At 40.8% G+C, this 13,765-nt stretch overlaps 1 protein-coding gene across 2 annotated transcripts in view; it reads right to left on the bottom strand.

Annotated features, from left to right (window-relative positions):
- Positions 1-98: 98 nt before the first annotated feature.
- DDR1 (discoidin domain receptor tyrosine kinase 1) overlaps positions 99-13,765 on the bottom strand; it is a 79,988-nt gene continuing 66,321 nt past the window's right edge. For both annotated transcript variants that reach the window (XM_060759392.2, XM_060759393.2), the window contains 5 exons: positions 11,540-11,667; positions 10,161-10,361; positions 7,806-8,040; positions 6,058-6,207; positions 99-4,205 (listed from right to left, as the gene is read on the bottom strand). In XM_060759392.2, coding sequence (XP_060615375.2) covers positions 4,065-4,205; positions 6,058-6,207; positions 7,806-8,040; positions 10,161-10,361; positions 11,540-11,667 — 855 coding nt within the window. In that variant the 3' untranslated portion in view covers positions 99-4,064. The remainder of the gene's footprint in view (positions 4,206-6,057; positions 6,208-7,805; positions 8,041-10,160; positions 10,362-11,539; positions 11,668-13,765) is intronic.

The raw sequence follows: 13,765 nt of genomic DNA, 5'->3' as shown, positions 1-13,765 counted from the left end.
TTACCAGATGTGCTAAAGCCAGGCTACAAAGGGGCTGCCCCTGGTTAGCTCTTTATTTCCTCTTTTGCCAAAATTCAAAGAACAACTAAAAACGAAAGTACTGTACAAAATGCAAAGCTTTATTTCACCACATAAATGGAAAGGACTAAAAAACCCCAAACATCTATATATTAGTGTAAAAAAATCTGTCTATCTTTTTTCTGCTCTTCAAATATATACACATCCTGGTGCACAATACAAACAAACAGCTACAAGTAGCCCCAGAGAAACACACACACAAAAGAAGGTACCCAACGGGGTCAGCGAAGAGGAGAGAACAGTCACTGAAACAGAGATGTGACATTGGGCATTGTGTGCCATGGAAACGTCTTCAAGGAGAAATATACATCTTGTTATGAGTATTTTCACACAGTTCAAAACATTCAAAACATTAGATTTCTCAATTAACCCAAAGTTTGTCATTATTGTAGTGGCAACCCTATGTAAGCTCTCTCATGGAACCCAAGTAAATATGGAAGAGGATCAAAGCTATTGTCTTGGACAGCTTGACAAAACTTTTCATAAAATGGTGTACAACATAGGCAGAATTGTCATTAATGCTTTCTTATTATTATTTTCAAGTCAGGTGTACCCGCCAAAAGCTGAAATACAAAGCATAGCTAGCTCTAATCATTTGGAACATTTTGAGCACATAATTTGAGAATCAACCACCCAAACTGCTGCCTAGAGCTATTAAACTTAAACAAAATTTACATTTTAATAGATGTCTGAAGATACAGACAGCTTTCAGTCACACCGCACCTTTCCTCCCTTTGTTTTGTTTCATTTATGAAACCAAACAAAACTTATAGGGTGGGAGGTGGAAAGTATATCTGTCTGGTTCTTCTCACCAAACAGAGGAATTGACATTAGGAAAGGTTATTGCATTCATAATCTGCTAGAAGCATAGGTAATAGCAGAAGCTTGTGTATGTATGTGCACAGATCTCACTGCTGTGAGCACAATGCTGATTTTGGAGACCCTTCTCTGGGACACAATGAAACAGTAGGCAAGCAAAACACAAAACTTAGATCAATTTCCCCAACTCCCACTATTTGCTTTGGGAAAGTGCCTCCTTTCCCTGCCACTTTGTACAGTACAATATCTACAATCAGGTCGAGAGAGGAGCCACAGCCAGAGAAGAAGAAAAAGGAGCAGCCACAGCAGCCAAAGGAGATGGAGGAGGAGGAGAAGCCAGACATCACGCTTGTGTGTGTGTGGTTTTGGCTGACAGGATGCCATTGTGACATTGGTGGGTGAGGAGCAGACAGGGTCCTGCAACTGCAGACTGACTACTCAAGGACCCAGACAAACCCGTCCTCCACCTAAGCTATTGGGCTGCGCTGCTGGGCTGGGCCTTGCCACTCTACAAAACCAACACATGGACCCCACATCCACCACCGCTCTGGCTGAGATTTCACCAGCGTGTGTTTGAGACATCCAAAAAAACTGGAGTTGTATAATAAAGTGTAAATAATACCCCTGAAGCACAAATAACAAAAGAGGGATGAGGTGCTTCCAAGCTGAAAATTACCATCAAAGCAATTTGGTCTGTAGTAAGTTTTTTGGGCTGTATGGCCATGTCCCAGAAGCATTCTCTCCTGACGTTTCACCTACACCTATGGCAGGCATCCTCACAACCAATGAGGATGCTTGCCACAGATGCATGTGAAACATCAGGAAAGAATGCTTCTGGAACATGGCCATACAGCCCAAAAAAAATTACAACAACCCAGTGATTCCAGTCATGAAAGCCTTCGACAATACATCCCAGTAATCATCCAGTGCTTGTGGGTGCTCAAGCTTGTCAAATCCAAGAACTCCAAGAATTGAAGGTTCTGTGACAGAGCAAATGGGCCCATCAAACAGGGGCAGCAACAGCAGCTTCTGGCAGGACCACAAGAAGTGCAACAAGGAAGCTCAATAAAAGAGTGCCCACAGCACAGAATCATGGCCAAAAGCCAAGCAGAAAGACATGAAATGAAGTTACAAAGAAGGTGGACAGGTTTTCAGGCAGGACAGGCCTGTGGCACATTGGGGAGCCAGACTGGAAAGCTGGCCCCTTGGTATATCGGATATTAAATTTCATTCTTAAGATTAGACTGTGACCATTTCCAGCCTGAAGTCCATTCTGTGCCATGTCAAATCTCACCAGCCTGGATCGGTGCCTCTCCAACATGTCAAAGTGGGTAAAATCAAGAGGTATCCCCTTGCCTCTCAAGAGCAGCAAGTACAGGTTCTCCCAGCCCCCAGTGGGCTTGTGAAGTACCTTTGAAACTACGTCTTCCAGCCTCTCCAAGCATCCAGTGCTCAGTGAATCCCAGTGTTTATGAACCCGAGGGTTATATTCTATTTAGCCAGTGTTAGTCCAGTTGTAAGTGAAGTCTAAAGGCAGAAATGCAGTCCCCAATATGGAGATGTTTAAAGACTCTAGGAATCTTTCCACCACCATTATTTTTAGTACCAGTTTCTCAGGTGGAAAGAGCATTAAGAGAGGACTTTTCATTGGGGAAATAGTAGAGGTAGAAGAAGAAAAAGAGAAAAAATGCATTGTTCTGAAAAGTTAAAAATTGTGTGAGAGAAAAAGTTAATGTGATCCAGGCCTAAGGCACTGAGATATGAAAAGGAATTCAGCTGATGACCATTGCTCATTCCATCTACAACTAGAGCAGAACTGCAGTCTTGCCATTGCAGACTGAAGTGCTTCCAGGTTTATCCTATTTTCAAGTCTTGCAACCTACTGCTGTGTGAAAAAGTATCTGCATTAGAACATTAATCCAACCCTCAAGTTGCAATCCTATACATATTCCCCCGTGAGTAAATATACTCAGCTCAGTAAAGTTGATTTACTCAGGATTGCCCTGATGGTGACCAGGGAAATGGAAAGAAATGAGCAAAGAGAGAGAGACAGGGCAAGCGAGATGAATTCAGTAGGTTTTTCTTTGTGGACATTCAAGTCATTCACGGTTTAGCAGGTGAGGAAGGCTAAACATTCCTCAGTTTCCCTTCCTTCTCCTAACTCTGGATCTCTCATCTCATCCACATGTTTCATGCCCTGCTAAAGATGGGGACTGTCTCATAGTAGTACAGCCTCCGGTTCTGAAGTGCCAAAGGAAGTATCACAGGACTTACAACAACAGCAGGAGAAAATAACTCCATTCAGAATCAGGACATTGCACCATTTGCCTTGGCAAAATGACAACACAAAGCCTGCAAAACTATTCATTTTTTAAAAAAACTATTCAGATTGTTCAAAGTGCTTCAGATCTCTCTTTCTGTCCTGTGAAGTAGGTAAGTATTAATACCTCCGAATTGCTAAGGAAGGACTGAGGAGCTGAACGGAAGTCTTTCAAGTTCAAAGACTTAGCCATTGTGTTGTATCAGTCACAAAGTAGCACATATCCAATAGGCTTGTGATGAATTAATCAGAAATACGTTATTGGCTGGATATTCCGCTTTCCAAACCAATAAGGGATGAGCTCCCAGGATTTCATATCGCCAACGACATCCCTGTTCCCTTAAATAAGGCTCAACTCATCCTTTGGGAAACCAAAGAGAAGAGATGGATTGAAAAATTAGATGTGTTGCAAAATTAGAATACATAAAGAATGCAGAGAATAGTGTGTGCATTAATGAATTGAGTGTTGAACACAATTTTTCACGAAGATTGGACAGAACTAGTTTAGACAAAGACACACAATAAAAATAAGTATGTTTGCTGGTTGAGATACAAACAGGAAAATGGAGAAAAAACAAGGTGTTGGATTGGATCGTGAGATCGAAGGAGTTGAACAGGCCAAGGAAAGTCTAATAAATGAAATGGAGTGAGTAGAAACTGGGGATAGGCGGAGGATGATGTGAGGACATCAGGCGAGCATGAGGATGTGGCGATGCCCCCATCAGGACTGCAGTAGAGTAAGTTCCAGAGCACTACGCCCACCACCCTGCCACATGCTGCTCCCAGGAGTCTCTGTGTCATCGTCTGGCTCCTTAAGGTAGTCGCTGCTGTCCAGTGCCAAGCTGGTTCACACCATATTGAGGGCATCCTCAGCCAGGAAACGGTGCAAGTATTGGAAAGGTGGGCGGTCCTTGGACTCTCGGGTCCAGCATCTCAGCATCACCTCGTAGACAGCCAAGGGACAGGCAGGAGGACGGGAGAGATAGACCTAGAGGCAGACGGAAAGGCACACAAGGTAAGGGAGAGAAGCTGACAGACTTTTTTGACTACTGTGACAATCAACTTGGTGTATGTGTGTACGTGTGTGTGTGTATATAAATATATATACACACACACACATATATACAGGCCTGTAGCGAGGAGGGGGGGGGGTTAGGGGTTCAACCCCCCCCCCCCTGAAATGTTTCAGATTTTTTTAAAAAACCTGGTTAACCATGAATTTTAACTGGTTAACCAAATTCCCATGCTATGAGATGCAAAAAATTAAGAGTCCCTCCAGAACTGTAAACTATCTCAAGCAAATATTGACAATTTATTCACACTGTCATTACTTGCAGCAATAGCCGATGTAGTGAAGCAACCAAGTTGGGTGTGTGTGTGTTGAATGCGCTCATTAAGGAGGCCAGACTTGGTGGAGGTGGTTGACAGGGGCGGAGCTGCAGGCTATTGAAGGCTGCTTTGCCCCCTGCTGTGCTCTTTGCTTCAGCGTGAGCTAGGAGGCAGGTTTCAACACCCCCCGTGAAATTTTCAAACCCCCCCCCCCCGCCCCGGAAATTTCAACCCCTCCCAAAAAAAATTTTCTGGCTACGGCCCTGTATGTATGTGTGTGTGTGTGTGTGTGTGCATTGGGTTTATGGTTTGCACCTTGTGTTGATTTGATTGTAGGAATGCTGCTAAGAGAGTGGAGGGACTGCAGATTTACCAGTGGTCTCTCTCAACAGTACACCACACACACACACACACACACACACACTACAATAACCAGGAGTTGCAATGATGCAATGGGTTAACCCCTTGTGCTGGCTGAACTGCTGACCCAAAGGCCAGTGGTTCAAATCCACAAGATAAGGTAAGCTCCCATCTGTCAGCTACAGCTGTGAAAAAATTCTCCCACAGGATAGAAAAACATCAGGGTATCCCCTGGACAAAGTCCTTGCAGATGACCAATTCTCTCACACCAGAAGTGACTTGCAATTTCTCAAGTCGCTTCTGACACACACAAAAAAATGCACAAGAGCCAGTGCAGCATGTTTGAGCAGTTTAGACCAGAACTCTAATCCCCCAACCACTCACACAGAAAGGTAACAGGAACTTGTTTTGCGAACCTACTAATTCTTTGATAAAAGAGTTTGTTGTGATGAGAGCTATTTAGGGAAAAGGATTTCTTTCTTTTGAAATTCAGTATGGTGTAGTGGTTTGAATGTTGGGCTATGACTCTGAAAACCAGAGTTCAAATTCTTGCTCCATCACTGAAAACCACTGGGTGATGCTAGATCAGTCAAACTCTCTCAACCATGGAAGGCCATGGCAAACCCCTTCTGAACAAAACCTTGGTAGGTTAAAATCGCCATATATCAACAATGGCTTGAGGGCACACAACAACAACACTAGCAACACACTTTGCAGGGGGGTACCTTTTGTAAATTTCAAAAAGCTGCTTGTACTGTTGAGAGAGACCACTGGTAAATCTGCAGTCCCTCCACTCTCTTAGCAGCATTCCTACAATCAAATCAACACAAGGTGCAAACCATAAACCCAATGCAGCCCCAAAGTCACAGTTTCATGACCTTTTAAGGGCCAGAACCAATCTTGTTCACAGGCTGTTTCCATGGCCATCTCTGGCAGGTACCCAAGAAGAGGAGATCAACTGACAACCCCCAGCAGGCTACATTCCAAATGAAAGGTCTCAAGCTCTGAAAAATTAACCCTACCATTTTCTATTTCTCCATATATGATTGGATATATGGATGACAAAAAAGTCTTGCATACCATCACAACCTCAGAGGCACACAAGCCCTTAAATATTTACAGGCTTTTTGGGCTGGCCTCTCCATAGTTACCTGCTTGCCCTGATGCCGGAAGAATTCGCCTGCATTCTCAATGACGGCTTCATCTGTCAGCTGGCTGTATGGCTGTTCTTGGCAAAGCATCAACACCTCCCAGAGCGTGACTCCAAAGGCCCAGACGTCACTGGCAGTAGTGAACTTACCCTGAGGAGAAATGGAAAAGGGGGTGAAAATAAAATGAGCAAAAGTAATATAATTATAATAATAAAAAACTACAAGCAGAGGCATAACACCATTGCTCAGATGATTCATTGGAGCCTGTGCCACAAATACCATCTGCCTGTGACAAAGACATGGTGGGATCACAAGCCTGAAAAAGTTACAGAAAATGAACACGTCAAGCTACTCTGGGACTTCCGAATTCAGACTGACAGAGTTTTGGAGCATAATACTCCTGACCTCACAGTCATGTTAAAAAAACAAGTATGGATTGTTGATGTTGCCATCCCAGGTGACAACAGGATTGAAGAGAAACAACTGGAAAAGCTGACACGATATGAGGATTTAAAGATCGAACTGCAAAGACTCTGGCACAAGCCAGTCAAGGTGATCCCAGTGGTGATCGGCACACTGGGTGCAGTGCCTAAAGACCGTGGCCTGCACTTAAACACAATCGGTGCTGACAAGATTACCATCTGTCAGTTGCAAAAGGCCACTTTACTGGGATCTGCACGCATTATTCACCGATAATACTTGGGAAGTGTCCGACGTGTGATCCAATACAAGAGCCAACAGAGTGTCTGCTGTGGACTCATCTTGTGTTTCTAATAATAGTAATAATAATAATAATAATAATAATAATAATAATAATAATAATAAATTTATATTCCACCCTATTTCCCTGAAGAGACTCAGAGCTCCACCAAGGTGTCATCCACAAAGCAAAACCTTTTGATATATTATTTCTGCCATGCCTCTTAAATGTCTTGAATAAGAGACCACATCATTCTTATGATGTAATTCATAAGAAAAGTAACACAATCCAGTTTCCTAAGACGTCAGTTTCATTGCTGATTTTTGGATGAGTTTTTATTATGACTAAACTTAATATGTCATAAGCATCTGTGGGCTGCCAGCCACTTCATCAGTTAAAGAGAATGCCAGTTCATTACAGCTTAGGCAGTAATACACAGCTGACTATGACATAAGCATTCATGAGACAGAATCATTGAAAACTGTTCTTCTATCTAGAGTTCAAACTGATGAAAGCTCCTTCTTGGTGGCTTTTATACAGAGGCTGGATTGCCATCTGTCAAGGGTGCTTTGATTGAATGTTAGATAATGACTCTAAAGTCCAGAGTTGTGGAAAGTATTTTGGTGCAAAATACAATTTTCATACAAAAACATTTTGCGATTAGCCACCTAAAACTAATTTTCCAGCTACATTGCTGTGTGAAAAAAGCATTGTTTGCACAAAACCACATTACTGTATTTTCATAAAATTTCACTAAAATGCATATATCTATGTGCACAATATTTTTCTTTAACAATTCAGAATGTGTGCATACAAAGTGAAAAATGTAGAAAAATGTTCATCTTTCTCCCACAGCTCGGAGAAAAAAACCTGTAGAATATTTCATTCTTGAATGCGAGCATAAAACAGTCGACTATTGAGATTTCTAATCACTGAGATTGGAGAAATGGGAGCTAGAAAATCCCCCAGTTTTTCACTGGGGGATTTTTTGCTGAGTACCAGCAGGACCACCCCTGCTCTGATAATATTTGCAGCTCCAATCTCTCACCATGAGAATACACTCCCAAGCCATCCAGCGTATAGGAAGCACAGCCCGGCCTTGGATACGATAATAGTCCCCAGCATAGAGGTTCCGGCTCATGCCAAAGTCTGCAATCTTGATGGTGAATCCTTCGCCCACCAGGCAGTTTCGTGTAGCCAGGTCCCGGTGCACAAAGTTGAGGGAGGCAAGGAAAGCCATCCCTGAGGCTATCTGGGCTCCCACATGGATCAAGGTTGGATAGCTGAGTAGTAAGGAGAGAGAGAATGAGAGAGAATGAGGCATGTCCAGAACAATCTCTAAAGGCACTGTGACCAAAGAAAGGTACAGACATGGAGTAAGCTACTGTATGCACAGTGCTTGGCTTTAGCATACGAAACTAATCAAATACATATACATATACATATATATTCTGTTAATGACCAGGATCAAGATAATAAATAATAAAAATAAAACTTTATTTATACCCTGCCACAATATGCCATAGGGACTCAGAGCAGCTTACAAAACAGTACACGGTGTACTGAGGATGCTTGCCATAGATGCGGGCAAAACGTCAGGAAAAAATGCCTCTAGAACTTGGCCAGATAGCCCGGAAAAACCTATAACAACCCAGTACACAGTGTATTTATTTCGTGTCAAAAGCTTTGCATAAAATAAGCTTAAAACCAACAAAACAAAGGGATCACAAGGAGCTTAATAGTTTTAGACCAGTGCTTCTCAACCTGTGGGTGCCCAGATGTTTTAGCCTTCAACTCCCAGAAATCCTAACAGCTGGTAAACTGGCTGGGATTTCTGGGAGTTGTATGCCAAAACACCTGGGGACCCACAGGTTGAGAACCACTGTTTTAGACCAAAAATGGGCAACAGAGACTGCACTGTCTGTAGCTTTAAACAGTTCTTCCTCTGTGCATGAGGCAGGGCATGGTGGGCAAGCATACGGATGCAGAGCTGTTTGTTCTGCTCCACACAACGGTGCCATGCAAGACATAAAATACAATACATCAACATATAAAATCAATAACACGTTTATATAAAACCAGATATATAAAATAAACAAAAGCGACCTCTATTAAATAGAAACAGTAAAATGTGTCGGTAAAATAGAATGGGTAAAATGATCTGCCCTGAGTCACCTCGGGGAGATTGGGCGGAATATAAATAAAGTTTTATATTATTTATTTATTTATTTATTTATGACATTTATATGCTTCCCTTCTTTCTCAGCGTGGCTTACAAGTTATATGTATATTTTATATTATTAGCATAGCACAATATTAGTATTATTTGTTACTATATTGTACTATACCACTATACTGTAATATTAATAATAATATTACATGTAATACAAAATATATAACTATTACATTGTATTATTATTAGTATTATATTGTATTACATTATAATATTATCAATATTATATGCGTATACAATATATTATATAATTAGCACAGCACGATATTAGTATTATATATTATTATATTGTACTATACCACTATATTGTAATATTATTAGTAATATTACATGTAATATAAAATATATAATTCTTATATTGTATTATTAGTATTATATTGTATTACATTATAGTATTATTATCAATATTATATTTGTATACACTATATTATAATATTAGCACTGCAAAATATTAGTATTATATATTACTATATTGTTGCTAGGGAAAGGGGCTCCCAACTGATGACCCAGGAGACATGGTGGAACTCTATCTTCCTGGCTACTCTTCTTCACTCTGGCTCCAGGGTGTCAGTTAGTGCTGGGGGGAGGAGCTCCCAACCAATGACCCGATGACTAAAGGTAAAGGTAAAGGCTTTCCTCTGGCATGAAGTCCAGTCGTGTCCGACTCTGGGGTGTGGTTCTCATCTCCATTTCTAAGCCGAAGAGCCGGCATTCTCCACAGACACCCCCAAGGTCATGTGGCCAGCATTACTACATGGAGCGCCGTTACCTTACCGCTGGAGCAGTATCTATTGATCTACTCACATGCACGATGACATCATCATCATCATCATTATGTAGCAACAGTCATTAATTTTTTAAAAAATCACAACAATTGGTTTAATAACCCAGTTGTATACCCATCAAAATACAGATATAACGTGCCAAGTAACAAGTGGAAAAAGTATATCAAGCCCAGCTCTAAAGTTTTTTTAAAAGTATATTATTTTATTCATGCTTTTTGCAGTTTTGCAGAGGTCATGTGCTCCTAACTGCTGTGAAAGTGGAAGGTGTATTATATTTCATGCCTAAATGTCTTATGAGGTATTACGACATTAAAACATGCTGAAATTTATTCCAACCCCAACTATGAATATAGGTGTTTTGCTTTTAAGCACTCAGGGTTAATACCTGATAGTTGGTTTCCCACTGGGGCTGCCTCCCAGCTTGTCTTCCAGCTCGTGCCCACTGAGGAACTGGTTGAGGTCGCCATTCTCCATGTACTCTGTGATCATACACAGTGGATCGTCCCGGACGCACACGCCTAGCAGCCGCACAATGTTGAGGTCCTTGAGGCGCGACATGATCTTCACCTCTTTCAGGAAATCATTCCTTTGTGGGCAGGAAGGAGAAGAGACAGTGAGGTGAGGAGTGGAAATGAGAGGAAATCTTATCTACAGTGAACTCTGCACATTTGCATATTCACAGAAAGAAGATATGCAGCTATAATGATTAAAACACGCTACCAACCCTCAAATATGAAACAAGAGCTCACACTACAGTTGTCCCTCCACATTTGCACTTTTGGCTTTTTCAGATTTGATTATTCACAGATTTAATTTAAAATGTTCTCTAAGAATCTCTAGTTCTTCCAGTATGACTCTACAGTCAACTTCCTCCAGTTTTGCTGGAGGGTTTAGACATTTCTGGAGAGAACACCTCTCTTGGACTCTTCTGGTCCTCCGATATAATTCTATCGGAGGTTGATCACAGGGATGTACTAAAAGTGGAGGTTGATCACAGGGATATACTAAAAGACCTGGAAATGTCTAGAGAAGTTTTCTCTCAGGTAAAAAAAAAAACAATTTTTATTCAGTTTTCCATTTCACAGGAGTCCTGTGCCTCTAATCACAGCAAATGTGGAGGGCTGCCTGAAGGACAATACACTTTGAAACTAAAGAATTCTGATCACTACCCAAAACTGAAATGAAAGAAGGAAAAACTAAGCCCATAAATGATTTCATATTATACCCAAAAATCCACAAATAGTTTCCAAACATCTTCAGCTGGTTTATCTTTTAAAATACATGTTAATTTGGCACTCTGAAGCAACACAGCAACTTTAACAATCCAATAACCAGCTCAAAGTTTAACTTTAAAAAATACCTGTTGAAAACCAGAAATTGACTTTCTGCATGCACATTCTGTGATATTTGACAGGCCATGTGTCCCTTTACACAGCAGAGGAGGCATCTGTGCTGTAGAATGAATGTAGTTTGACACCACTTGAATTGCCATGGCTCAATGCTATTGAATCACGTGAGTTTGTAGTTTGGTAAGGCCACCAGCACTCTTTATCAGAAAACTAAAAACCCTGTAAAACTACCATTATTTCATAGCATTAAGCATGGCAATGTAGTTGTTTATTTGCCTATATGTATATACGGCATTGAATTTGTCTTTGTGAGGCAGCCCTGAGTCCCCTTTGGGGTGAAAAGAATGGGGCACAAGTGCGGTAAATAAATAAATCACAACTCTTTATCTAGGCAGAGAAAGTGGTAAAAACTCACCTTGCATTTTTAGTGGCATCAGAGCGGAGAATCTTCACAGCCACAAGGAGAGGCCGCCCTTTGCGCACATTGAAAGGGAACTCCAAGCTCGGCAGGTCTTGAGGGTTCTCCACCTCACACAAATGGACCTTAGAAGAAATAAACCCCAAGAAATGTTAGGAAACAGTGAAGAAGGGAAGCCAGCTACAGCTGTGAAAGAGGCAGGCTCCTTCCCCGTTCCCCCATCTCTGGGACCTTTCTTTCAGAGACAAGTGCCTTATCCAAAGTGGCACCCACCAGATGTGTTGGACAACATCCAACATCCAACAACAACTGCTTGGGAATGATAGGACTTAGGGTCTAACACATTTGTAAGATGTCAAGTTGGATGAGGATAACCTGAGATACTTTAACAGGAGAGGAGGGAATAAGTTGTCAAAATCTCATTCATTTTAGAGGGATTTAGGTCAGATTTTAGTCCCAGGTTTGGTAAGTGTTGTCATCTATTCTAACTAGAAGCTTTCCAGGATTTTCCCAGCTTCAGTTCCACTACTCCTCCAGATTATTATTATTATTATTATTATTATTATTATTATTATTATTTATACCCCGCCACCATCTCCCCAACAGGGACTCAGGGCAGCTAACATAAGGCCAAGCCCAATAGTTACAACAAATCAAAATAAAATACATACAACAAATAATAACATAAAATGAAATATAAACAAAGCAAATTAATACAAAATCAAATACAGGAAATGAAATAAAATAATAAAAATGTGCACAGTGGGCTGTTAAAAGGGTAGAATTAAAATATAAAAAACCCTGGGTGAGATAGATGAGTAGGGTGGTATGCCGGGTGGGAGGGATTTCAAGTGGGAACAGCAATGGGGTGAATATCATTGAATGATGTGATAAAGTGCACCAATGGGCATATTGTGCTAAGCTGGTTAAGGTGTGGGGATTGTATTCATTCCTTAAAGGCACACCGAAACAGCCAGGTTTTTAGGTTCTTCCTGAAAGCTGCCAAGATGGGCGCTTGACTAATCTCTCCGGGTAGCAAATTCCAAAATGCCACTAAGTAGAGCTTCAAAGATGCAATTTACAACTACTGGAATTGTAATATGTTACACAGAGGAGAGGAAGGAACACTTGTGTTAAAAGGTTACATTTAAAACGGGCAAAAGTGAAAGCAATGTGTTGGTGTAAGAAATAACACTATGTAGCAAAATTTGGAAAAAAATCTGCTCCTAGTTTGAAAGTGTTATTTCTTGTTTAATTGTGCGGTGTGTACTTTGTAAGTACTTGTTATACTCCAGAAACTTTGTTTCTGTGGATGCCACACACTATCTTAAATTGGTTGAGACTCAATAAGATATTCATTGAAAAACTATAGCAAAATGTGCTGCAATGTGTCTCAAAAGAACCAAGTTTTTACAGTTTAATAAACTTTTCCCATGTTTTATGATACAATCACTTAGGAATTGACATTTATAACCCAGGGGGAAAATCGTGAAACATAGTGTAATGTCTTCTCATCAGTCCTCTCTTTTAAAATGTAACATACAATAATCATAACAAAATAATATTAGCAAGAAGTAACAATTGTAATAGGAATGCTTTGTTTAGAAACAGCAACAGTTTCATATGCAAACTATCATTATTATAAGTCAGTGCAGGGAGTCTTTTTAAGGGGTGCATCTCAATGCGTTGTATTTTTATCTTAATACTGAGTTTGCAAAAGATTACACCTTTTCAAACAAATGGAATTTAAGTAAGAAACACTATTTAACTGTATTTTAACTTTTCTATTACTAGGTATTTAGCTTAATCTTGCCTTAGCTTTGCTGTATGCCCCCTTAATTCCCATGTTGAGAGAAATGTGAATTACAATAATCAAGTATGTGTTAAATAAGTAAGTGCACTGAACTTCGAAAAGGGAATTTAAAATGTACTTCAGATAGGGGGAATTCTGGGATAGCAGTATTGTGGTGGTTGTTGTTGTTGTTATGTTTGTTTAGGGGCTGCAGTGGTGCAACAGGTTAAACTATTGAGTTGCTGAACCTGCTGACTGGAAGGTTGGCAGTTTGAATCTGCAGGACAGGATGAGCTCTCACTGTAAGCCCCTGCTCCTGCCAACCTAGCAGATCGAAAACATGCAAATGAGAGTAGATCAATAGGTACTGCCTTGGTGGGAAGGTAAACAGCGCTGCATGCAGTCATGACCTAGAAGGTGTCTACGGACAA

This window comes from Anolis sagrei, chromosome 2 (assembly GCF_037176765.1).
Source record: "Anolis sagrei isolate rAnoSag1 chromosome 2, rAnoSag1.mat, whole genome shotgun sequence".
Lineage (NCBI taxonomy): Eukaryota > Metazoa > Chordata > Lepidosauria > Squamata > Dactyloidae > Anolis > Anolis sagrei.
This window is presented reverse-complemented; position numbering and strand designations above follow the sequence as displayed.